Source organism: Protopterus annectens, chromosome 8.part0, assembly GCF_019279795.1.
Source record: "Protopterus annectens isolate FY-2018-M chromosome 8.part0, PAN1.0, whole genome shotgun sequence".
NCBI lineage: Eukaryota > Metazoa > Chordata > Ceratodontiformes > Protopteridae > Protopterus > Protopterus annectens.
In genome coordinates this window covers 717,243,370-717,271,114 of record NC_056741.1, presented here as the reverse complement: position 1 = coordinate 717,271,114, position 27,745 = coordinate 717,243,370, and the positions used below count along the sequence as shown (strand labels likewise).

Genomic DNA, 27,745 nt, shown 5'->3' with positions numbered 1-27,745 from the left:
TCCCCTTCATTTTGGCCAGGTATACCCCATTGTCGAGGCCTGTAAGGGCCTTGTGTCTGACCTCTACCTCTTGGATGTCTGTATCTGTCCCTTTGAGGTCTATCTGCGACTGGAAAGGACCTATTCTTTGTTGGCCAATTTAATTTCTGCTAAAACGAGAAGGCTGAACCTGTAAGAAATCTTTCACCGTTTGCATAGATTTTGCCTTATCCTCCATCTTCTTTAATACCTCCTCTGCCTTAAATCCAAACAGCACATCCCGCTGCAAAGGTGCATCCAATAGTTTGACCCTAACATTATCTGGTAACGTATGTTCTTTTAACCAAGCATGCCTTCTAATGACAGAGCCTGTAACTGCTGCTCTACAGGAGGCCTCTAAGGAATCAAACCCACATTGCAAAGAATGTTTTCCCACTTGTTCAGCTGCATGCAATAAATCCTGTATTTCTTTAAAGTTAGGAGGATCTGAATCTGGAAGCATCTTTTGTTTCAACTGAGACATCAAACATTGCTGATATTTTAGCATGTGAAACTGGCAATTCAAGGCTCTCATTGCTAAAGTTGCAGACGTATATACCTTCTTTCCCCATCTGTCTAATGCTCTGGAATCTCTGTCAGAGGGAACTGGGTTTTTTGCCGATGAGACCTTAATCTCTTCGGGTCCCTGAGAAATAGTTTCAGGGTCAGCAACAGGGCTTTTATACAGAAATTTGTGAGAGTCAGGGACTCTGTAATATCTATCAGGTTTAACTGGGGCTGGGGGTAAGGAGTCAGGGTTTAAACTGGATTCAGTGTACACATCATCCACAATATCTAAAACTGGCGGGATAGCAAGAGGTCTGTGTTGAGGTAATAAAAGGAAGTCTCTGAGCCTTTTCTTGGATTCTGAGTAATCCCGGCCTTCCCAATGGAAATGTTCTCTCATGGTATGTAAGGTCTCCCCAAAGGAGTAATCCTCAGGTGGAGAGGCTGATGGAACTGATTCCTCAGCATCAGAATCCTCATAAGGGGGTAAAGAATATCCTAGGTCCGAGGAAGAGTCTGAGGAAATGGACACCTGGTCAGAAGATTCATAGTCTGCATCCTGTCTAGGCCTTTTATCAGGAGGGGAATGGGACCCCCTGATCAGGGTGATTAGGTCCTCGGCCATTTTTAGCATTTGTTTCTTAGGCATGGAAGCCTGTCCTGGACAGAGTTGTGTCTGTTTCTTAGCTTTTAAGGGGGGCTTAGACTTAGCAGAGGGTTTAATGGTTAACTGGGTAGGTCTGAAAACACCCTCTGTAGCTGTGGATTGCTCAGCTACTTTGGTTCCCTCTGTGGGGTTAGGATCGGAAAGCTGAAAACCTAGTGCGTCCAAAGGCCCAGCCAGCTCCACATGGGAGTCGGAGGTGGTCTGTGGTTCTGTCGAAGCGGTCGTCAGGGGCTGCGTAGGCACCTCGCTGAAAACCCGAGAACCGGTGACTGGCCTAGAAGAGGCCTCGTAGTCAGTTTTGGGCCTCGGATGCCTGTCCTTGCGCTTTTTATACATTGCGGTTGTCTGAATTTCCGACGGCATGGTGTAATTGAATTTTTTGCCAAAATAATGTCGGGTAAAATCAAACCAACGTTTAATAGTGCACTTGTTAAACTTAGCACAAAACCGACAACCAGTGATGTCATGGTCAGGGCCTAGGCATGAAATACAATAGGAGTGGAAATCCTTATGAGGTATTTGCTTCCCACAAGAAATACAGTTATTAACCTTTACCGACATCGGTCTGAGGCAAGAAAAAGTTTCCCCAACGGGGTACTTAGCTTTTTTAGAAGACTTCGGCTCTGGATTCGGAATGAAAATCTCAGGAGTCGGCCGACCGGCACTTGCGAACTGCTTCTGCTTCGGGCACCGCGTGGCAAGAAAGACTGAAGAAAATGGCATTGGCTGCATCTTATATACCCCTGTTGCACTGACGTCAGGGAGGAGGAGACAACAACCGACGCCGGACCAAGACTTTGGAACTCAGACCGACTGGGGAACCGCCTGATAGCAGGATAACCCAAGTGTAATGACTGCAGCAGTGTAACACGATGAACATCAGCAAAAATACTGCCCCAAAATGAGTACAGTTAATGTTATATGACACTAGAGCCCACCGGCCTACTGAGACAGCTGATCCAAGCTCAGTTTTACAGACAACTATAGTTCTTAAAAGAGTTTACTTACCTTTCATTTTTCCACAGCTTTTCAATACGGAAGATGTCAAGTTTTTCCCTATTGATATGAGACAACAATCTGTAGGACTGGCGGACTGGCTGCCCATCAGGAGTTCTTCGGCTGTCTCTCATTAAATATACACAGTCTCCTTTAAATACAGAAAACATGCAATATCAGAGAAAATCTAGGAATAGTACTGAACTATAAGTCATAAGTACATTCGGGTTTGCTAAATGAGAACCACCACAGACAAACGCATTATATTCTGAGTGTGTGTGCGCATGTGTGCACTGATACATCACAAAGAAATGTGGGCAAAGACATTACTATTTTTTTCACTAAAAAATGTTACATGTACAGGGGAAAATTAAAACAATCCAGTCATCTTTCAGACAGTTAATGTTTATTATTCACTACATAAGTCAGCAAAGATTCAGGACCAAAACAACTTTGTATGTTAAGGATTCACTGAATGCATGTCTAAAGCAGCTTTTTGTCATAAGGACTGGGAGTCGATGCGTCTTGACTGCAGTAGCCCTAAACATCAGTCCTAAGGTGGAAATTATGGCAGCTTCAAACTGCACTGATACTATGCATGGCACAAAGCAAAATTTACTTAGGAAAGATAAAAATGTTTTTGCCTATGCTAAATGTTTGTAAGCAGCAAACAATGATCACAGATAAAACACCTACACACAGTTTTTCTCAATAAACATGCACACAAGCTAAAGATAACACTTCAAACATTAAAAAAAATATTAATCTTTCTTCATCTACACACTACAGACTTCATTCCACTCTTCAGGCTTGTAAATCTCCAGTTTCCTAACAGCTACAGCCTTGCATATTCTCGACAACTGTCAATTCTACAGTATGACCTGCCCCACGGTCTCCATTCAGAGACAACCCTACAGAAAGGAGTATGCTAGATCCAGTATGTAGGTCTTCCTAAGTGTACTGCAACAAAATGCACTGTGAGAAAGACAAGGCCAGGCAAAAACCCTTCATACTACAGCTTGTAGAAAGCTTTTCAGTTTTCTGGCCATACTTCTCTCAGATGTACTGGGTGACATCCCAACAGCAATGTTTCTACCTATGTGGATATGCATTCCTTAAAAGCTTTTTTCTTCAAACATCTTTATTGAATTATCACTTGCGACACAGGCACATTTACATTCATATAAAAGTAATCAAAACTATTTTAACATAAACATTATACTTCACATATATTGCTATACATCATAAGCAATATTACATAAATTATTAAATTCCTGCCTTTTTTCAAGCAAGAAACATCTTTATTAAATCATCACTTATACACAGGCAATCATACATTTATATAAATGAAAACAAAACACACGGACATGATCCTAGTCGCAAGCATTTTACATCACAAACCATACTGACACACCCCCAGTTACAGACATTATACATCACTTATCAAACCCAATCTTTCTCACTCAAACATTACATAATTCATTTAAGTCATGCCAACATTTAGACCTCATTCTTCCCTTGGATGTATTGTTCTCACAATTCCCATTTTTTTCCTATGTAGTTTGCTCCTCTACCCTTTTCTAAACATCTAAATTCCAGTTGTTTTATCTCTGTTACTATATTCACTACTTCCAGTATAGTTGATTTAGATTCTGATTTTCATTTTCTAATAATTGCTTTTTGGCAGTCTCCATTATTAGACACAACAAGGCCTTACCATGTTCTAGGCAATTCTGATTCTGTATCATAACTCAGGAAAATCATCTCCCTCATCAGACTAATCTGCCCACCAAGCATCTCTGACAATGCATCCTACAGGGAATACTTAAAGTCCGCCAAATCACCACACTTCCAGAAAATATGTTCTCAATTACCTCTTTCTTCCCCTTCACACCTCCATTTACTGTCTGCCTTCAATAAAAAAATTCTCCAGAGTCTACTTGGGGTATAGAAATATCTATGTAAACATTTCCAAGCAAAAATCTTACATCTTCTAAATTCTGTTGCACATTTGGGAGACATACATACATCCTCTCACTGTTTCTTTGTGAATTGCTTATCCAATCTCTCTTCCCAATCCTTTCTAACCTCCTGATCGAGTCTTATACTTATGTAATATTTTATATGCTCTACTAATTATTCCTTTTTTAACAGCAGCTTCTTTTCTAGATTCTATTAAAAACTCTACCAGTACTGATCTTTCATTTAGGACCTCCCCTATTTCTTTGTTTTATTTTTATTTATCATTTCTTGACCAGGAAAGTCCAACTAGGACAGAGCCTATTCTCAGCGGAGGCTCAGGGAAAAATGCTCCAGATGCATGTCTTTGGATTGTGGGAGGAAACTGGAGTACCTGGAGGAAACCCATGTGAACGCAGGGAGAACATACAAACTCCGCACAGAAGGCATCCCACCTAAGAATAGAAGTGGAGAACCTCTTACTGTGAGGCGACAACATTAAACGCTGCACCACTGGGGCTCCCAATTTGTCTTAGTCTTTGCCTATACTCTGATATCAATCCCTGATAGGGAAGGCAATCTCTAACCTGCAATCCAAATAAATTCCTTGGTGTCCTCTCATTCTATCATCTTACCCTCTCTAGTTATTTGTTCCCATTATCTTGGTTCCTTTGCCTGTTTTTTCCAATAAATTCCGGGCCCCTCTTGCCTACAGTCTGCATCCCTAACTGTAGTCATCCCTATTGGCAGAATCTCCTTTCTCCATTCCTGTGTTGGTTTAGTTCTTAGAAAATTTTCTGCTGCTTTATGGATATAATATTCTGGTTCCACTTCATATCATCGAATTATCATTTCATCGAATTTCAAATCGAGACCAAATTGTCGAAAACTCATTTCATCGAAAACTCTATCATCGAATCTCAAATCATTGAAAACTATAAAGCAACTACAAATAACATTCCACAAAGTTTTTGCTACATTTATGCCCCCTGCACCCCACACACCCCGTAAATAAATATACCAACTCCAAGGTCGCACTACAGTGGGGGAAAAAGGTAATTTCCTAACCCCACTGTAGTGCGACCTTGGACTTGGTATATTTAATTACGGGGGTGTGGGGTGCAGGGGGGCTTGCCTCCCTGCATAAACGTAGTAAACAGTGTCTGGGATGTTATTTATAGTTGCTTTATAGTTTTCAATGATTTGAGATTCGATGATATGAGTTTCCGATGAAATGAGTTTTCGAAGATTTGGTCTCGATGATTTGAAATTCGATGAAATGATAATTCGATGATATGAAGTGGAACCAATATTCTGTATGATTATTGTTATTCTCCTTAAAGGCCTGCATCCAAAATCCTAGTCTCTCCTTCTTTCTTGAGCTTCCTTCATGTTTAACCATCATCCCATTCCACTTTGAATTATAATTTTCTGCTTGTGCTATGTATAGGAGTCTTAACTGTGTAGCTCTGAAATACCCCAGCAAATTGGGTAATCCCAATCCACATTGTTCTACTGGAAGAATCAGCTTATCCCACTTGACTATTGCCGTCTTTCCCTCCCAGATAAAGTCCTTCAGCTCTTTATTAGTTGCTACCCACAACTTCTCCTCTAGTTGATAAAAATATGCCTGACCTATGTATAAGACTAAAGGGACTAAAAACATTTTAACAGCTTGCGTCTTACTATCCATATCCATACCACAAAGCTTCAATTTTCTCAATTTTTACATTATCTTTTGTTTAGTCTCTTCCAACATATTCTAGAATCATTTTTAATGCATACTCCTAAATATTTTACTTTATCATGTCCCCATAAGTATGGGTACTCCTGAACTAGTTCATGTGTGGGTACATAATTTACTGCTACTGCCTTTGTTTTAGCTTCATTAATCTTGTATCCTGAAAAGATCTGAAACTGTCTCAAAATGTTCCACAACATGTAATGTCTTTTTCTGGTTTTGTCAGGTACAAAATATCATCATCTGCAAATAAAGCCAGCTTTTATTTTTACTACCACACCAATTACAACCTTGAATTTCTGAGTCCCTTATTTTCTTTGCCAAAAGTTCTAAATATAATGCAAACAATAAAGGGGAAATAGGGCACCCATGCCTGGTTCCTCTGCTGAAGCAGAAATTATCAGAGAGGACCCCACGCACTTTAATTTTCACGACCAATCCCTCATATATTCTCCTAATCAACCTTTTAATTTTTTCAGGAAACGCAAATGCTTCCATTGCTTTGCTCATAATGTCCGAACTTACTCTGTCTAATGCTTTCTCTGCAACAAGACCCACCAATAACAACTGTATTTTCTTACATTCTGCTTCCATCTGGATCATCAATATTTTATTAATGTTGTCAAATGTTTGCCTCCCCTCCACAAAACCACACCGATTCCTATCAGTTTTGGCATTACTTTTGCCATTCTTTTAGCCATTATAGACATGAACACTTTATAATCATGGTTTAGTACTGACATGGGCCTGTATGAAGCTGGATCTGATGGATCCTTACCCTCTTTAGGTATTTCAGCTACCAATGCTTTCTTCCAGGATAGTGGCACTTTTCTTCTCTTAAGATACTTTTAAACAAAACCTTCCAGATCTTCTTCATTTTTTTCCTCCTAGCTTCCAAACTTCCACAGGAATACCATCTGTTCCTGGGGACTTTCATGTAGATTGGTTATACATCACAATTTTTATCTCATCTCTTCCTACCCTGTTAGTAATTGAGCCTCATCTACTTCTAACCTTGGCATATTTAATTCTTCCATAAACATTTCCATTTGTATATTTTCTTGATTTTCATATTTCTCTGCTTTATAGAGACTCATAGAATTTCAAAAATATTTCTAATACCTCTACAGGATCTCTTATCTTCTTTGTTACATGCTCCCTAAGTTTGGCAAAAGCCATTTCTACTTTCTGTTGCCCGAGTTGTGCTAAAAGTTTTTGTGCTCTAGTGTTATAAAAAACAGTTAACAGCAATCTTTCTAAGCTCATGCATACTATCGAGGTAATCCCTTATTTTCTGCCTAGCATTCTGCAGTTGATCATCTTCTGCCTCTGGGAGACTACCCTATTCCACAATATTTAACATCTGTCAATCCCTCTAAATAATTCCGGTTACTTCTTAACCACAGCTCCCATTCTTTTATTTCCACCCTATCTTTAAACTCCACAGTAATTTTATCCCACACACTAGCTATATTTTCAGAAGAAATTTCTATCCTCTATCAGCTCCTGAATAATCTCCACTATCCATTCTTTAAATTTTATTTATTTTTATTTATTAATTTTACATTTGTTGACCGGGATAGTCTAACTGGATTTACGTCCATTTTCAGTAGAGTCCCGGGGAGATAAGCTCCAAGAGATTAATAGACTACTAATATACAGGTACAAGTTGTTATACAGTTAAATACTACAAATTTTAAACAGTTTAGGAATCTTCACAGTTTATACAAAAAACATGTTACAAGTATTAGATAAGATATTTTAGACTTTATGTACAAGACTTCATTAGTAACTAGAAAGTAATTGTTAAACAAATGCATACTTCAAGTTTCAACAGTTCAGCAATGCTCACAGTTTAAACAATACTTGTTGTCTGCCTTAGGTAGGATGCTTTAGAATTATATGCAGAAGAATTTAACTAGGTATTTAAAATATCTCTATTAGGATAAGATATGTTTTTGCCAAGGATATGCCTTGATCTAAAAAGACACAGATAGAGCAGGAATTAGGTCTTAAGAGAGGGTATTTGGGATACAGGGACATAACCAATGGGTTTCAAGATAGAGTTTCAGATTGTGTTTAAAAAGTGTAAATGAAGACAGTGATGCAAGTTCATGGGGGAGTTGGTTCCAATACTTTCCAACTGCATTTGAGAACAGAACATCTCTTGCCATGTTATTAGATTTACATGTTGATACAAGTAGTTTATTAGATGAGTATAAAGTTGAAAGGTTCTTATATTGGGTAATGAGACTAGCAAGTTTTGGGGTATTGGTAGGTTGGAAAAGGGTTTTGTGCGCAATGGTGAGTTGTTTAAAGTGAATCTGATTCAGAAGCTCTAACCAGCCTAATTGTTTCAGATTATGGCATTGATGGGTCCTAAAGGAGGAAGCAGTATCAAATCTGGCAATGCTATTGTAAGCGTTGGCTAGCTTGTTAAGGTTATTTTTTGACAAGTTAGTATACATGGAAGAACCATAAAGAAGTGTGGAGATAAGGTGGGAATAGGCAATAGTGGTTCTGGCTAGTGGGGAGAGAAAGGGTTTTATCCTATAGAGGGAGCCTAGTTTCCTGTTGACAGTTTTTATGGTATTGTTGATATGGGTTTCAAAGTTCAGGTTGTTATCAATGGTTACACCCCCCTAGAAGTTTAGTTGTTGGATCAGGAGATATGAGTGTACCATTATTGGATAAGACTGAAAAGTTCATTGGGAGTGATTTACGGGTAGGAGTGAAGAGGAGGAGTTTTTTTTTTTTTGGGGGGGGGGTTCAAGAGGAGGCAGTGTTGTAGAAACCAATTTTCTGTTTTATTGAACATTGAGTTAGAGTCTGTAGTTGGGACTGAGATTTAGCTGAGCAGATTACGGTCGCATCATCTGCGTATTATACCACAGTTAGTTAAAGGAATCACTAGGTTGAGGTCATTGATAAATATTGAGAAAAGGAGGGGTCCCAATATGGAGCCCTGAGGAACACCTAGGGTAACTAACTGGGAGATGGAATGAGAGGTTGTTGTCCCATAGCACTGCCTGCTGTCTATTATCAAGGTAGGACTGGAACCATTTTATAGTCTTTGTGTCCAGAGAGAAGGATTTTAGAATACTGAAAAGTAAGTGGTGGTTGACCATGTCAAATGCTTTTGAAAGGTCGATGAAAAGTGCTGAAGATAGAAGATTGTTATTACGGTTTTTATTGATGCTGTCAGTGAAGGGTAGAAGTGCAGTTGTTGTACTGTGGAAAGGCCTGAAGCCATGTTGAGATTTGCCCAGTAAATTGTTCTGGAGTAGATGCTTCAGTAACTGTCTGTGGATGCACTTTTCCATTATTTTAGCTAATGGGGAAAGTAGAGCTATGGGACGATAGTTAGAATATTCTCTGGAGTTTCCACCCTTGTGTAGGGGCATAATCTAGGAGATTTTCCAGATGGTGGGAATAGTGCTTTCTTGTATGTTTCTATTTATCAGCAATGATACAGGATAAGCTATGACTTTGGCTGCCTTTTGCAGGTATTCAGCAGATAGCTGGGTCAGCTGAGGGGGTAGTAGGTTTTAGTTTACTTAAGATGTTGCAAATGAGGGAAGTTGGGACAGGTTGCAAGTTTAGAGTTGGGAGAGAGTTATTAGTATTGGTTGGAAGGGCAGAGCTATCGGCTGTTAGTTGATTAGAAAGTGTTTGGATGGTCTCAGTGAAGAAGGTATTAAAAGCATTAGCAGTTTGCTTTGGATTGTCGGAATTTGATCCTATAGGGGGTGGTGTTGCGGATTGGCCTGGTTGAAGTAGTCTGTTTATGCTAGCCCAGAACTTTTGTGGATTATTTTGGTTGGTCTGTTGGAGGTGGAAGTAAAAGTTATTTTATCTTAGAGTATAGCTTTCTTAGTCTCATTTCTTTTCTGCCTGAATTGTTGTTGGTCTACGGGGTTTTTAGTTGTTCTCCATAGTGCCCATAGTAGTGTTAAACTTTATTTCTCTGTTGAATTTTCTGCCTGGTTTTCTTGGTAAGCCATGGGGCAGGTTTAGATTTAATTTTGATGGAACACTTTGGTGCATGGTGGTTAAGGACTGGTAAGAATTTTGAGTTAAAGTAGTTTGTTTCTTCCTCAAGTGGGAGGTATTCTATAGGTGACCAATCACATTATTTTAGTTCAGCTTCTTCTCTTATCAACTGCTGGGGGGGGGGGGGGGGGCACCAATGTCTCCTTTTTTATTTCATTACCCTGTGTTTTTATTTTATCTGTTATTAGTGCATGATCTGCAACAGTTATTGGGTGGGTATCAAGACCTTCAATTAAATGTACCTGTTCCTGTGAAATGTAAATTATGTCTAGCCTAGCCCAGATTTACATCTTGGGGAATAATATGGAAATTCACTCAGAACTCGTACTACTGAATTCACATCTTCCATGCTAAATATTTTCATAAATTTCTTCAAAAAAGCTACCCTCCTTTGTTACAGTTTTCCTTCTGCCCCCCCTCCCCTACCACATCTTCATTGCTGCAAATCAAATTCCAGCCCCCACCTATAAGTAATATTCCTTGCTGAAAACTGAGTATTTCTCCCAAAATTTTCTTAAGGTCCATTATAGCAGTTTTAGGTGGAATGTAAATACATGCCTGTGAATTCTCCTCCCTTGCCAGTAGCCCCTTAGCACTACAAATCTGCCAGAATTATCTTTTTTATCTTCTTTTATGACTACTGGAGCTCCTCTTGCAATTAATATAAATACTCCTCTTTTCCTTTGTCCCAGATGCCTTCCCTTATCAAATTCACATGTTCAGTTCTTTCTAAGTGTGTCTCCTGTAACATAGCTATTTGCACTAATATTTTTAAATATAACTCAATACTCTTTCTTGTTTTTATTTATCTGTGAGGGCATTTACATTTAAAGACACTAAAGAAAGCATTACTGCATTATAAAGTTATTACCACATTTTAGGTACAACACCTTTTTTGTTAAAGGAAAACACCCTAGAACTATTAAAAAACACTTTTTCACTCTCTGTTTTCTGACTTATTTTAACACCTCAAAATCACTCTAAGTGCTTTAATTGTAATTTTAGCCTGTTTTCCACAGCATGGATGCCAATGGGGCTTGATGTATCAACGTGATCTTGTTCTCCCTGAACTCTTTCTCTTTCCCATAATGCTTTGCATGACTCATGCCAGACATAAGGAAGTAACTTTGAATTCCCATGCCATTGACATAAAATGGGATTTGTGAGGGTCACTGTTATTTTCTTTACCTTCTGTAAAATGACTGCTTCTTTTCTGTCTTCAATCATTCTCATTTATGTTTGGCTCAGACCTTGTTTTACACTATACTTAGAAGTTATCCAGCTACATCCAGAAAAGTAACTAAATTGCAGGCCTATGTTCAGTGTTTTCTTTTGTAGTTCAAGAGGAACTGAGAGTCCCCTCCCCTCGCACTACTGCACTGCTGCAGAGGTGTTAAAACTGCCAGTGCACTGAGAGGCCCTGGAAGAATCAATTCCTCTTAGAATCCACCAAGGGCACATACCTGATAACACTACAGGCTCAATCAAACGTAGACACAGCCACACGGCGTCTTCCCTGAGGGTACCACAGACTCTTACTTGAACCCAGATTAGGAGAAGGCAGGAAGTTTTTCCAGCACATAACTCACAAAGAAAGACTGAACAAGAAAAGATGAGAGAGGCAGCTCTTGCCAAACATATCAAAACCTTTAGCAGAGTGTTGTGATCTCTTGAACAAATGTTGGTCCAAGAGATCAAAAAAAGGAATTTACTCAAGGACTCCTGGTCAGAATCTCACTTTACTCAGCCAGGAAACTGTAGAACATAAATGCTTTCATGCAAGTTAAGGTAGAAGTACCTGGATGTTTCTGGACAGCACAGACAGCAACCTTGATCATGGGACTCCATAAGGTTTATGATTCAAAGCTGTTCTTCATCTCCACATACTCATTCATAGGTTCATAGTTTAGTACTAGGTAAATTTCCCTGGTGGGCCATTTTAAGCAGAGCCAATTATTTCATGTGAAAATCAAACTCTGTACCTTTTGTTTGTAAGGTAAACAGCATAACCATTATGCCAACCCCTAATGCCAAGTACATATGAAGGGAAGAATGATGACAACAGTCCAGTCCAGAGATGACTTCATGAGCTTAAATTTTTTTCCAGAACAGAAAGCATCTAAAGAGGAGCTCTTTTGGTGGGGAAGTCATTATCTTTACTGGTCTCAGAAAATACAGTTGTGTAAACTGCACTTATCATAGCAGCAGATGTTCAAATTCCTCACTGGTGCAGTTGCCTTTTGGCTATATGGGTTGTATCCTGCCTAACATACAACCAGCCACCTTCACAAAATCTCTGCCTCCTCCTCCCATACCTACATTCTGACCGTTGATTAACTAGATGCTTGGAGGGAAATCAGAAGTCCCTTTTTTTAGGAAAATATCCGTGTTTCTTGTTCCCCTTCTGCCATCTCTTTTTTGCTCCTTATTTGCCATGAGTTGGCAGGGATTGCTTGTTTTGCTTTTTAAAGGAAATATGGGAGATTTGTAAAGGGGAGTTTGAAAAATCTTAAAATACTTCCTGAGTTAACTTCCTGCTTTCTTCAAATTGTTTGAGGGCTTAAGTAATAGAAGAGTCAAACAAATCCTTATTTAAAGCAGAATTAAAAATTTCAGACTACCTCATCAGCAAATTTTGGTTATGTATCCAGGCATACCTCCTCAAAACTGTAGCATTAGCCATAAACACAGTACCTGAACTATCATACACTCTATTTAAAGCATGTTTAGATACTTGAGAAAGATTATAAACCGCAGGATCTTGAAAAAAGCAAACTGTGATGGAAGAGAGGCAGAGGTTTCTCTCAATCTGTCTACACAAAACAAAATAAACTTCCGCATGAGCCTGGTAGTTAAGAATTCCATAAGCTAAAGTGCAAGATGATAATTCTTGTATCATATCCGCCCAATACCTTGCCTTCTATGTTCATGGGGAGGAGTTGGCATTGACCAACAGTCTGTTTCCAGCCGTGAAGCGGTAGAGACATCAGCTGAGTGAAACCTAAGATGTGAAAACAAAAAAAAATGTTAGTTTGAGGTAATTTGTACAGCTTATATGTCCTTCTGGGTACTGGAAGTTGAGAATCAGGACTATTACAGGCAGCATTAAATGCATCCTCCAAAGCTGGCAAAATAGAAGGAATGAGAGTAGAATTAAGTATATAGGTTCATAGGCAAGTACAAGGCAACCTGCCTTCTGACCATTCCAAGCCTAGTCAAAAAACCCTATTCAAAATCTCCATCTAGCTTCAAGAAGGGCAAGACAAGACAGACTGGGAAAGAATTTGAGGATGCTCATCCAATTATCTAGGTTTACCTTAAAAGTGGCAATGGTGCTACTCTGCTTGACATATAGTGGAAGTTTGTTCCATAATGAGAGGGATACACTGGGATCTGAATCTATCACACCAATATGTCTTATTTATCTGCTAATGAAGGTTTAGTTCCTTTTGATGTACCATTAGTTCTGCAAAGGAAAAGAGATAAAATAGGGTTGGAACATTCATGGCACTCCACTGATGAGTCAGTAAAAGAGTGAATACAAATAAAAGGCTACCAGTCTACTTGTAACATATCATAAAATCCATAATCTCTCCAGTTCTGGGAGAAATTCCATTTATCACAAAAACACTTCATCCTGGTAATAGTTTGTGATAAGGAAAATTCATCCAAGGGAAGTGAAAGGGGTACCTTGGAAACCTGATGGAGAATAAGTCCAATCTCTATTCTATGACAAAAGTGCTCTGACTGATTCTCCTCTGGAATTTCTTTACTAACATCCCCCACTGTTAAGGATTTCTGGGCACCACTTCAGTAATTGCCTGGCTAAGGTAAGAAAATCATGTCTATGAACAGACACCATGTCTTGAGATGAACAATGTTTTCTTTGCTGGTAACACCCTGGAAGAAGACCGACCAGAAGATGGTACTTTCCCTGGTTATCCTAACAAGCATCTTTCAGAGTTTCTCCCAGACTTAAAGAAGATGGTTCCCCGTGCAATATCAGACACTGGAACAGTAGAGGAGTACATGGCTGACCCTTAGTCCATGGTGGCTGAAAGGACTACACCAGAAAAATCTGGAGAAGAAAGTGAGTGGCCTGACTAACAACAGTTGGCCACTACAGGTTCACTCATAAAAAGCTGAGTCACTGTCTGACCTGCAGTGATGACAAGGGATCTTTGCTGTGTTTTTTTGTTTTAGTAGAGCAGGAGAAAAGCCAGCAGGACAGGATAAGCATCCATGCTGCAGCTGAGGAAGAGGACTGAATGCCAGTAAGAAATGCTGGAAGAAGTCAGTTGGAAAGTAAGCTGTCACGTAAGTGTTCTCAAGCAGAGTACACCCGCACACGCGTACACACACACTTGTCCCTTTTTTATATGAGCTTAAGGATAACACTGAAATTCCAGTCAGAAATAAAGGACTTCTTCACATTGCACCCTGACTGTAAAAAAATTACAGGTAAGCTTTCACAAAGTATACAACACAAGTATTAAAACATTAAAAATCTTTATCTGCCTTGTCAAAACACTTCTTGATCCTTGGATTCATACAATTAGAATAAAAGTTTATATAATCAGTACACTTTTACAGCAAAACCAGTCCCCAGACCAAGAAATAAGCCTTTAGCCACAAATACAGGTCCTTGACAGGAAAGCTCTGATATTGCGGGAATATCATTTTTAGTCACAAAGTAGAAAATGACATTATTTTCATAAAAAGCCAACAAATGATATGATTATTTTCAAAAAAGACCAACAAATTATATGGAGAAAGATTCTGTTGCAGGGACTAACATGCCAGAAATGAAGCTTGAAACCTGATTGTTGCTCCTGTGAAGCATTGGAGCTGCTTCCTGTCAAGGCAGTTAATGTGCTGAAGCTGTCTTCAGTCTTACTGCAGATTTCTCTAAATGGGGCTGGCCAAACAGTAGTCAAAGTGAAGATGTAGTCAGAGCTTTGTGAACTTGGACGGTTGTTGTATCCTAGACAGGATACAACATGTATAGCCAAAAAGCTACTGCAACAGTGAGAATGATGAACATCTTATAATGATAATTAAGTATCAATGTCATGAAGGGTCTTTGCTGGTTTGTGAATAACATTATTGATAGCATGTTTCTACATATTCAGGATCTCTCCAGCTGCCACCACATAATTAGCTAATTTATTAAACCCCTTAATACATTTGTTGTATTAAAACATAATTTAATGACAGACTATCCTACTCAGATGCCTTACCTCTCTACTGATTCCTTAATATTGTTTCCAACTCATCCTGCACCACATCTTGTATCAAGTATGTCGCTGCATCAAATAGCTATTCATAAAAATGAACAAAACTTCTCAGTACATAGAAAAGTTTCTCACAAGTCTTCCCTATGCTTTGATCAGTAATCTTGCACACTCATCCCTCTTTCTTCTACTGTCTGAGCCTTAGAGCAAAATGCTTATCCTTTCTGATGCTGTTTACGTAAAGTTTTCCTTAGCGTCTGTCTACCTTCTAACCTATAATTTTATCTACATTATCCAGACCCTTCTTTGTTGTGAATCATTTCCTGTTGTACACCTTCAGTAGCTCTGTATGCAACCTGGTCACTTCTGAATCTGCTAACTGTATCTTCTCATATATAAAATTCCTCCCTTAGATCTTTCTTATATGTAATCCCATACTTTTATTGTATGACACCCCCAATTTTGTGGTAAGCTCCTTGCTACTCTTAAAAACAACTGCAGTCAGCTTTTAAATTGTTTCTCTTGACATAAATATGGGTTAACTCCCCAATCTCTGTTGAATCTTTCCTTGCTGACATACCCTCTCCTAATAGCGGAGAGTGGTGCAACAAACAGGGTATGTATACAACCTCTTCTCAGTAAGGTAACACGGGTAACCAAGTTTGTCTATTCTTGAATATGATTTATACCTGAAAGATAGATAAATAAGTACCCCTAAGAAGCTTTAATGCATCATACATATCTGTCATTCGGAGTAATGTAGCATACTTACTAACAAATCACCCTAACAAAAGTACCACATGAGCTGTAGAACCAGTGTACATCTCATCAGTGGAAAAGAGTGCACTCCAGTCTCAACCCCAGAAACCATCACCTCCTGTGCTATATCTTGCTCTCAACATTCTAGCTGTAGTTTACTCAGCAATCCTTAGTGGGATATATAAATTTACAATTGCACACAACACTCCCTCAAACTTCCACATTATTAATTTTTTATTTTATTTTTATTTTATTTAAGTTTGATGACCGGGAAAGTCCACTGGGCCAAGAAGAGCCCATTTTCAGTGGTGGCCCGGGGAGAAAAGCTCCACAATAATTACGATTTACATTTCACATGTTACAAAAGGACATATTTCATACAGCTAATTAAACATTTACAGATAAACTCCATGATATTTGCAATTGGCTTGTCACAATGTTACAAAATGAAAAGACATAATTCAATACAGAAATTTCAGCATTTACATACAGTGAATATTTTTGTTAGAAACTCAATTGTAGGTTTAACATTTCAAAATACATAGCTACTAGCCATATTATGCATGGAGAGGATAATAGTATAACTGAGACTGGAGAGTATAGTACAGTAGATATTTGAGAGAAAATTAGTTTTTGGTAGGGGAGGGATTGTTTTGGGTGGGATGAAGTAATAGTAGAGGTAGTTGGATGAGTCAGTGCAAGGTGGAATGAGGGGGGGTTAAGCTGGAGGGTGGCAAGGGCAATCCCATTTTGAAGAAAGATGAGACAGTAGCTAAGATTTGCAATTTGTTATGTTAGGTAGGTTGCGTAGGTGTGTGGGGAAAGAGTTCCACTATTTAGCTAAGGAGTGGGACAGCAGTAGATGGCCAGGAGGTTGTGCAGGTTTGTGGACCTGAAGGAGATTTTTGTTTTTGCATGCGAGTGAGCAGTTGGGAATGTAAGGTTTTAAGGAAGTAGCGAGAGCTGGGCAGTTGGCAGGTTTAAAGATGAGCATGTGGGCAATGGTGAGTTGTAGGTAACTGAGGTAGTTGGGTAGTTCAAGCCGGGTGAGGAGGGAGTGGAAGTGGTGGGATGAGTTTTTTGAATTGGGTGCAAATTTGGACATCTTGTGGTAGCAGGATTCAAGTCTGGACTGAAGGCCAAGATGGAGATTGGTGAAATGAGGGGCACCATATATAAGGGAGGGGAGTAGGAAGGTGGATACAACAGTTTAATGGATAGAGAGGCTTAGAATGTGGTTGTACCTGTAGAGGAGGACCTACGTTTTGGTGGGTTTTCTTGATTGAGGAGCAGATGTGGGTGTCAAATTTTAGTTCATCAATAATGATGCCAAGAAGCTTGGTGCTGGGAACAATTTCAAGGAGGGTGCTGTTTTGGCTCTGTACAGTGAATGCAGATTTGTCAATGGAGTTTTTGGTAGGGGAAAAAAACATTAGTTTGATTTTATTTGCATTTAGTGTCAGATGGGACTGCATCCAGGTTTCTGTTTTGGAGAAGGCTAGTTTGGTTTTTGCTAGGAGCTCGAAGGGGGAGAAGGCTAAGGAGATGATTGTTGAGTCATCTGCATAATGGATGACAGATGAGTCTAGGATGGATTGGTGAAAGTCGTTAATGAACAGGTTGAAGAGAAGAGAGTCAAGAACAGAACCTTGTGGGACACCTGTGGGTGTGGGAAGGAAGGTGGAGGTTGAAGTTTTCCATTGGACAACTTGTTGGCAGTTGGACAAGTAGCTGGAAAACCAGGCGATGGTGGTGGGAGAGAGGTGTAGGGTGGAGTGTTGGGATATAAGTAGGGTGTGTGAGATGGTGTCAAAGGCCTTTGACAGATCTAGAAATAGTGTGGCTACGAACTTGCCTGAGTCGCATTCGAGGTTTATGGTTTCAAGAAAGGGAAGAAGGGCAGTCATGGTGCTGTGGCCAGGGAGGAAGCTGTGTTGGGTAGGGGAGAGGAGAGTGTTTAGTTTTAGGTGTGCCATGAGTTGTGCTTGTTATTGTTTTCTCTAGTATTTTAGAAAGAAGGTAAAGGATGGCAATACGCCTGAATGGTGGGTATCAGTATTTTTGCCACCTTTGTGGAGGGGGATGATGTAAGCATGGCGCCAGATAAAAGGGCCATATGATTCTTGTATGGATCTATTTATAAGAATAGAGATGGGATAGGCAATGCTGTCTGCAGATTGTTTAAGGAAGGTGGGTGGATGGTTGTCGGGTGGATTGCCACAGAGTTTGAGTTTGAGGAGAAGTCTTTTTACAGTGCTAATGCATAACTTTTTTTTTCATTACTAATACTTCTCTTCTGCAGTCATCTCCCCTCTCTGTGAAGTGTGCTCGCTCTGTTTAAACGTCTTGGGCTGCAGGTGCACCCCCCTCCGCCTTCCAAACTTGAATAAGTACTATTGCTGAAGTGCATTTCCAGTGAAAATATTACAAAGGCTTCTCTGCAAGCACGGCTTTTCTTCAAATTAAATGCAATATGTTTAAACGTCTTGGGATGCAGGTGCACCCCCCCCCCCTCACACCCTCCAAACTTGAATAAATACTATTGCTGAAGTGCATTTCCAGTGAAAATATTACAAAGGCTTCTCTGTAAGCATGGCTTTTCTTCAAATTAAACGCAATGTATGTCTTAACTTTCAACATAAAGACTTAATGTTAATGCCTTTATATACTGAAGTTTTTTTGTTTAAAGCATGCACACTTGCAGAGGCCTGTCTAGCTAGCCCAGTTTTCCTAACTCCAATCCTGTAAGACCCAATTTCAGACACTAGTTGATGACACTGCTGGGTTCTGTACCTCTCTCTGAGTAGCAAGGCAAAATTTTTAATTTTTATCTATGGCTTTTACATCCAACTGTGCATTTTTCCCCCAGTTTCATCTGTGACAAGCCAATATTAGACTATTTTTGTATGGCAATAGCTATCCACTTCCAAACTAAACTGCACTACCCCAGAATTAGTAACACCAGAAATAATTAACTTGTGCTAGTTTAGTTCCCCCTTGAACTGTACTGCCATTTACTTAACTGCAGTTCATCTATTCTCTTGGTACTTTCTCCATATCACTTACAGTTTGAGTCAATTGACTGATTGTTTTTCTTTGAATTGCCCATCTTCAAGAATCTGGTTGAGAGACCTGTCAATCACTCCCACAGGACTCCTCCTGCAATTAGTCCCTACCCTTCTCCCCCACTAGGAATGCATAGGACAGAAGTTATATAAGGGCCTGATAACGGCGCCATCTTTAAAACACACTAATACTTCTCTTCTGCAGTCATCTCCCCTCTCTGTGAAGTGTGCTCGCTGTAAGTTTTTTTTTTTAAAACAACTGATACCACTGTTCTCTGCAAAATTTTACACACTTTGATTGTATTAAGAAAGTACAGTTGTGTACACTTACCATAAATGTAGATGTTTGAGTGTATTCACTGTTGCAGTCATTACATTTGGGTAATCCTGCTGGCAGGTTGCCCTCAGCCAGCCTGAATTCCAAAGTCTTGGGTCCTGCGCCGGCTGCTGTCACCCCTTCCCCTGACGTCAGGTCGTCAGGGGTATAAAAGAAGCAGTCAACGCCATTTTCTTTAGTTTTTCTTGCCCCAGACGTCAGGTGCCCCCCAAAAGGGTTGCCAAAATTTAGAGAAGTATAATTACATGCACCAATATAAAATTTACCTTCATCTACAAGCAAATACACCACATAGGTTGTATAAATCAGAGAAGGAATGATAGGTTCCATCAGAAGAAAGAGGGGGATGGTGGGTGGGTAACCTGGACGGCAACAGTGAATACAGTCGAACATCTACATTTATGGTAAGTGTACACAACTGTACTATGTTCTTCGTGTTTCACTGCTGCAGTCATTACATTTGGGTACAGTCCCAAAGCTGAGGTTGGGAGGCTGGAGCTAAACAGCATTAGGAGCGGCTATGAGGCCCTGCAGAACTGCAGTGGCAAAGCCTGCCCTGGATTTCGAGTATAATGGCAGATGATAGTGCTTTGTAAAGGTGTGCACTGAACTCCAAGTAGTAGCCTCTAAAATGTCCTTGGTAGGTACTCCCCTGAGAAAGGCTGCTGAAGTGGCTGCAGCTCTGGTTGACTGTGGCCTAATGCCCTTAAGTACTAGCATGTCATGGTGTACATAGCAGAAATGAATGCAGTGGCCTATCCACTTTGAAATAGCCTGCCTTGAGATAGCCTTTCCTTGTGATCCTGCAGCATATGTCAATTGTAATTGCTCTGTCTTTCTGAAAACTTTGGTTCTGTCCAAGTAGAATCTAAGCTGTCTGTGTACGTCCAAAGAATGCAGAATTCTCTCCCCTTTGTTCTGTGGATTTGGATAAAAGGTTGGCAGGTAAATAGTTTGGTTGAGAGCCACACTGGACACCACCTTAGGCATAAATGTTGGGTTTGTCCTCAGAGAGACCCTGTCCGGATAAAAAATGATAAAAGGTTCCACAGCCATGAATGCCTGTAGCTCTGAAACTCGTCTTGCAGAAGTTATTGCTAGGAGCAGAGCTGTTTTCCAAGATAAAAACTTTATATCAGCAGTAGCAGCTGACTCAAAAGGAGGCAGGGTGAGTTTTTCCAAGATATAGTTGAAGTCCCATGCAGGCACTGGTGATCTCCTTGGAGGTCTTAAATTTTTGGCTCCTCTGAGGTACTGCTTTAATAAGGGATGAGAAAAGATTGGTGGCTCTACATTGTAATGAGCCGAAATGGCAGAGGCATGAATTTTAATAGATTTAAAGGAAAGGCCTTTGTCCAGCATCTCAGTTAAGTATTGCAAAATCTGCGGAATATTTGGTAGAGCTGTATCAGTTCCTTGTGCCTGGTTCCAAGCACAGAATCTCTTCCATTTTCCAGCATAAGATTTTCTAGTACTAGGCCTTCTGTCTTCCAAAATGACATTCATCACAGCTTTACTGAGAGGTGTGTTCTGTATGACTACATTATTCGCCATGCTGTCAGGTTTAAAGTTTTGAGTTGGCTGTGCAAGATCTGACTGTTTTGCTGGGACAAAAGATGAGGTATTTGAGGTAAGGTCCAAGTTGGGCATTGAGACAAGCTCCTTAATATTGGATACCAGTACTGGCGGGGCCAGTCTGGGGCAATCAGTATCATCTTTGGCTTCTCCTGTCTGACCTTTAGCCTGTCTGACCTTTAGGAGTACCTTGGAGAGGAGAGGCAGAGGGGGAAATGCATATACTGATAGGTTTTTCCAGCTGAAAAATAGGGCATCCACTTTCCATGCTTGTCTGTGATAAATCCATGTGCAGAATCTTTTTAGTTGGTAGTTGTGAGGGGAGGCAAATAGATCTATGTCCGGGCATCCCCATTTCCTTATCATTCTGAAAACTTGTGGATCCAGGTGCCACTCGTGGGGATCGATGAGGTTTCTGCTTAGCTCGCCTGCCAGAGTAGTTTTCCTTCCTGGCAGGAATTGTGCCTGCAGATGTACTTGGTAAGTCAATGCTGTGTCCCACAAAGTCATGGCTAGTTTGCAAAAGGGGTAAGAATGTCTGCCCCCCTGCTTGTTTATATACCACATGACTGTGGTGTTGTCTGTCTTTATCAGTAGATGCCCTGGATGAAGTAGGTCCTTGAAGGATGTTAAGGCATTTTGAACTGCTAGCATCTCTTTTTGATTGATATGTAGATGCATTTGGTTTGAGGTCCATGTGCCCTGAATGCATCTTCCTGCCATGTGGGCTCCCCAGGCATAATCTGATGCATCCGTTGTTAGTGTCTGCCTGGCTGGGGGTAATGTGAATGGCTGTCCCTTGTTTTGGTGACAAGCCTTTGTCCACCATCGAAACTCCTGTTGCAGGCTGGGAATGAGAGTAATCATAGTTTCCAGGCTGTGGCAATGTTGAGTCCAAACAATTTTAAGGTACCATTGACGTTTCCTCATATGCAGTCTTGCATATGGAATTACTAGGATGCAGGATGCCATGAAGTCCAAAGCCTGCAGAATTTTTCTTGCAGATAACTGGGCCTTTGTTGCCAACATTTTGAAATAGGTAGTCAGTTGCCTTTGTTTGTATGGCATTGAGATAAGCCATCTGGGCAGTTGTATTTAAGCTTGCACCCAGGAATATTATCTCTTCAGAGGGTACTAGCTTTGATTTCTTTTCATTGACTGTGTACCCTAGGCACGTTAGAAGTTTTTTCACAAACGCCAGATGCTGTAGAAAATGTCCTTGTTCTCTGCTCGAATTAGACAGTCATCCAAGTAAGGGTATATTGGTATTCCTCTTTGTCTGCAGAATGCAATTACTGGTGCCAGGCATTTTGTAAAGACCCTGGGCGCAGTAGATAAGCCAAAGGGCAGTGCAGAGAACTGGTAATGCATTAAGCCAGCCTTGAATCTGAGGTATCTTCTGCATATTTGTCTGATTGGGACATGCAGGTATGCCTCTTTTAGGTCTAAAGTCACAAGCCAAGCGTTCTTGCCCAGCATGGGCAGAAGCTGCTGCAAAGTCAACATCTTGAATTTTGGTATATCCATGAATGTGCTCAAAATATATAGGTCCAGTATTGGCCTCCAGGACTTGTCCTTTCTGGGTACCAAGAACAGTCTTGAGTAAAATCCTTGTCCCTGCTCTTGCTGTGGTACTTGTTGAATGGCAGCCATGTCCATGAGGAATGTGACCTGTTTTTGTGCCTCTGCCCATTGATTTCTTGGCAGATTTGGCCAGCCGTTTGCCTTTGGCAGGGTATGGAAATGGAACCTGTAGCCTTGTGATACGATATATAGGACCCACTTGTCCTGGGTTATAATGTGCCAATTTTGAGAAAAAAGTACTAATTTTCCCCCTAAGGGTGCTGCCAAGAGATAAGTTCTTGGTGCAGGCAGGGGGAAGTCATTGGGACTGTATCCTGTATGGTTGTGATTTGTCTTCTCCAACTTTGGAGGTAGAAGCCCCCCATTGCTTTGAGCGATATGAACCTTGCGCCTGGGGTCTGCCCCTTTGAGGTCTGTCTGACACAGGAAAGGACCAATTCTTTGTTGGCCAGTGTCTACTAAACCTAGGTGGCTGTACTTGTAAAAAATCTTTGACAGTTTACATAGCTTTAGCTTTGTCCTCCATTTTCTTTAACACCTCTTCTGTCTTAACACCAAACAAAGTATCATGCTGTAAAGGTGCATCTAATAATTTAACTTTAACATGATCAGGCAGATTTTGTTCCTTTAACCAAGCATGCCTCCTAATTACAGAACCTGTAGCTGCGGCCCTGCAGGAGGCCTCTAAAGAATCAAAACCACATTGCAAAGTATGCTTTCCAACTTGTTCAGCTGCATGCAATAAATCATGCATTTCCTTTTTTTCTGCACATTCAGAGTTTAATAACATTTTCTGTTTAAGCAATGCCATGACATGTTGCTGATATTTGAGCATTTGAAACTGACAGTTTAAGGCCCTTATAGCCAAGGTAGCAGATGTGTAAACCTTTTTTCCCCATCTATTCAGTGCCCTAGAATCTCTACCAGAGGGGGTAGGGTTTTTTGCAGTGGAAGCCTTAACTCCTTTGGGACCCTGAGAAATAGTTTCTGGGTCTGCAGCAGGGTTTTTAAAAAGGAATTTATGAGAGTCAGGAACCCTGTAATATCTGTCAGGCTTAACAGGAGCTGGAGGTAAGGAGTCAGGGGTAAGACTAGACCCCGAAAACACATCTACAATGTCCAACACAGGTGGGATAGCTAGTGTCTTGTGTGGAGGTAGTAAAAGGAAATCCCTTAGCCTCTTTTTAGATTCTGAAAAATCTTGGCTCTCCCAGTGGAAATGCTCCCTCATGGTATGTAAGGTTTCCCCAAAAGAAAAGTCCTCTGGAGGAGAAGCTGAAGGTATAGATTCTTCAGCATCAGAATCCTCATAGGGGAAAAGAGAATATTCCTGATCAGAAGAGGAATCAGAAGAAATGGAAACCTCATCTGAAGATTCATAGTCAGTCTCTTGCCTAGGCCTCATCAGGAGAGGGATGAGAACCCCTGATCAAGGTAATCAAGTCTTCGGCCATTTTGAGCATCTGTTTTTTGGGCATAGAGGCCTGACCACGTGGCTCTTGAGTTTGTTTCTTTGCTTTGGAAGGTGCTTTAGTCTTTGAAGTTGGTTTGATGTAAAGATGTTTAGGTCTGAATACACCCTCAGAAGCCGGTGCCTGCTCAGCGGCTCCGGACCCATTTGAAGGGATAATACCCGAGGCTTTAATACCTTGAGTTTCCAGCGGCATGGCCGATTCCACGTGGGAGTCGGTAGCGGCCTGTGAAGTAGTGGGCGCCAGGGGCTGCAAAAGCGCCTCACTGAGGACCGGCGAACCAACGACTGGCTTAGGAGAAGCTTTGTCATCGGTTTTGGGCCTTGGTTGTCTATCTCTTTCCTTTTCTTTGCGTTTTTTTGTGAACCCCGGTAGTCGGATGGCAATCCGACGACATTTCTGGATAATTAAACCGGCGTCCAAAATAGTTTAAAGCAAAATCATACCGATGCTTAACAGTGCATTGGTTAAATCTAGCACAAAACAGACAACCAGAAACGTTGTGATCAGGGCCTAGGCAAGGAATACAGTAAGAATGAAAATCCTTATGAGGTATTTGTTTCCCACAAGAAATACAATTAACTTTTTCTGACATCGGTCTGGAGCAAGAAAAAAGTTTCCCCAACGGGGTACTTAGCTTTATTGAAAACTTCGGATCTGAAACTCGAACATGAAAATCTCAGGAGTCGGCCGACCGGCACTTGCAAACTGCTTCTGCTTCGGGCACCGCGCGGCAAGAAAGACTAAAGAAAATGGCGTCGGCTGCTTCTTTTACACCCCTGACGACCTGACATCAGAGAAGGGGCGACAGCAGCCGACGCAGGACCCAAGACTTTGGAATTCAACAGTGAAACATGAAGAACATCTGATTGCATGTAAGCAGGTTTTAGAATGTAATACTAGCTTTTTATTTGTTTTTGTTACAGCCACTTGTTTATTTTATGAAGGCAGCTGCTAGACTGTATTTTACAGGCTTTTTATTGATTTGTTTTTCTTACAGTAGGTTTTCTGCTTGATAAATGTTATATGCAAGAGTGCATTTTTTCTAGTTAGGCTGCTTGGACTTAACTGAAAAACTACAAGTACTTTAGTTAGAAATGGTTGTGGACTTGTACTGTGTATGAATATAGTAGAAAAAGTTATTTACTGCATTTTAGTATCACTGCATTTCTATATTTTGGTACTCATTTTTTTGACTGTTATTTCTCCCTGTAACTACCTACCTAACCTGTTCCTACCCCCCTGCTGTCTGCTCTCTCACTAGACTGTTAGCTGACTTCTGCTCTGGTTACCAACCCCCCCCCCCCCCCGCACATGCCCTTCCTGCTTGCTACTAACAATCTAATGTTCTATGCCTTGTAAACCTGTCTCCTAATAACTTTTTGTTTTTCACCCTTACAGCTGTTTAAATGACTTGGGCTGCAGGTGCACCCCCTCCCTCCAAACTTGAATAAGTACTATTGCTGAAGTGCAATTCCAGTGAAAATATTACAAAGGCTTCTCTGCAAGCACAGCTTTTCTTCAAATTAAATGCAATGTATGTCTTAACTTTCAACATAAAGACTTAATATTAATGCCTTTATATATTGAGGTTTCTTTGTTTAACGCATGCACACTTGCAGAGGCCTGTCTAGCTAGCCCAGTTTTCCTAACTCCAGTCCTGTAGGACCCCATTTCAGAATCTAGTTGATGACACACTGCTGGGTTTTGTACCTCCCTCTGAGTAGCAAGGCAAAATTTTAAATTTTTATCTATGGCTTTTATATCCAACTGTGCTTTTTCCCCCAGTTTCATCTGTGACCAGTCAATATTAAACTATTTTTATATGGCAATAGTTATCCACTTCCAAACTAAACTGCACTACCCCAGAATTAGTAACACCAGAAATAATTAACCTGTGCTAGTTTAGTTCCCCCTTGAACTGTACTGCCATTTACTTAACTGCACTTCATCTATTCTCTTGGTACTCTCTCCATATCACTTACCTACAGTTTGAGTCAATTGATTGATTGTTTTTCTTTGAATTGCCCATCTTCCAAAATATGGTTGAGAGACCTGTCAATCACTCCCACAGGGCTCCTCCTGCAATTAGTCCCTACCCTCTTCCCCCACTAGGAATGCATAGGACAGAAGTTATATAAAGGCCTGTACTCTCTGTTATCTGACTGTTTTCCAGCCCACTACACCTCCTAAGAGCAGCTAACAGGTACCTGCCCGCTTCGCTTCCCACCCCCGGTGGTCCTACCTTTATTAGAACAAACCCCTCCCATCATTTTTACCACCAACCACACTACTCCCAACTCTAAATCCACCATCTTTCCACTACTACCCCTCCTCTTCTGCTAACATGAATAAGCATACCGTACATATACTCTTTGCATATCTTACATATTACCAAAACTCCATTATACCCCCACTCAACCACTTCAACTGTACAACTATTCACTCCATCACTCTTGACTCACCCTCACTCTGCTCCTCTCCCATCAACTCAAGAACCATCCCTATGCATCCCCCACATATTCTATCAACTAAAATACTGAGATTTTTGAGATTAATTTTTGGGCAAATTGTAGTTCTGGGTGGGTTATATATTTAGTGACCTGTACGTGTTCTGCTTTTTATGTGGGAAAGACTTCCAGGGCATTTCGCCTTAGAATTGGAGAACACATTAGTGACATCAAGAATAAGCGCAGTAATAATGCACTATTCAAACATAGTTTAAAACACACCACAGCTAACTTTATGTTTTGTGTTATTGACCATATCAAGGGTAAATGTCAGGATAAAATAAAATGGCATGAACTGCTTACTTCCAAAGAGAGAAAGTGGATAATTAAACTTGGGGCAATGTTTCCACCTGGTCTTAATGACCAATTATGATTTGCCTATTTTGATAGGTTGATTATGCAGTGCTTTTTGTTTTGCATTTACATATATATATGGTGTTTGAAACCTTTGTGAGTTGATTTATATATTATAAAATTTGTATCACTGAGGAAGGCTCTATTGAGCCGAAACCGGTCTGTATATTTGTGATCCGAGGGATTTTTCCCTCTGGATTTGTTTATTAAATTATTTTTATGCGGACACCTGGGGCTGCTGGCTTCATTTGTGTGGAATTGGATGTGTTTTTGCCGTGCAGCGGTCTTTCTTGCATCCTGTGTGGATTTCTGAAAAGAGAATATTCCTGATCAGAAGAGGAATCAGAAGAAATGGAAACCTCATCTGAAGATTCATAGTCAGTCTCTTGCCTAGGCCTCATCAGGAGAGGGATGAGAACCCCTGATCAAGGTAATCAAGTCTTCGGCCATTTTGAGCATCTGTTTTTTGGGCATAGAGGCCTGACCACGTGGCTCTTGAGTTTGTTTCTTTGCTTTGGAAGGTGCTTTAGTCTTTGAAGTTGGTTTGATGTAAAGATGTTTAGGTCTGAATACACTCAGAAGCCGGTGCCTGCTCAGCGGCTCGGACCCATTTGAAGGGATAATACCGAGGCTTTAATACCTTGAGTTTCCAGCGGCATGGCCGATTCCACGGGAGTCGGTAGCGGCCTGTGAAGTAGTGGGCCAGGGCGTGCAAAAGCGCCTCACTGAGGGCCGGCGAACCAACGGCTGGCTTAGGAGAAGCTTTGTCATCGGTTTTGGGCCTTGGTTGTCTATCTCTTTCCTTTTCTTTCTTTTTGTGAACCCCGTAGTCGGATGGCAATCCGGCGACATTTCTGGATAATTAAACCAAGGCCCAAAATAGTTTAAAGCAAAATCATACCGATGCTTAACAG

The 27,745-nt window shown here is 40.6% G+C and overlaps 1 protein-coding gene across 2 annotated transcripts in view; it reads right to left on the bottom strand.

Annotated features, from left to right (window-relative positions):
• Window positions 1-27,745, bottom strand: part of ASH1L (ASH1 like histone lysine methyltransferase) — a 3,741,676-nt gene that overhangs the window by 638,782 nt on the left and 3,075,149 nt on the right. For both annotated transcript variants that reach the window (XM_044080164.1, XM_044080163.1), the window contains exon 24: window positions 2,201-2,339. In XM_044080164.1, coding sequence (XP_043936099.1) covers window positions 2,201-2,339 — 139 coding nt within the window. The remainder of the gene's footprint in view (window positions 1-2,200; window positions 2,340-27,745) is intronic.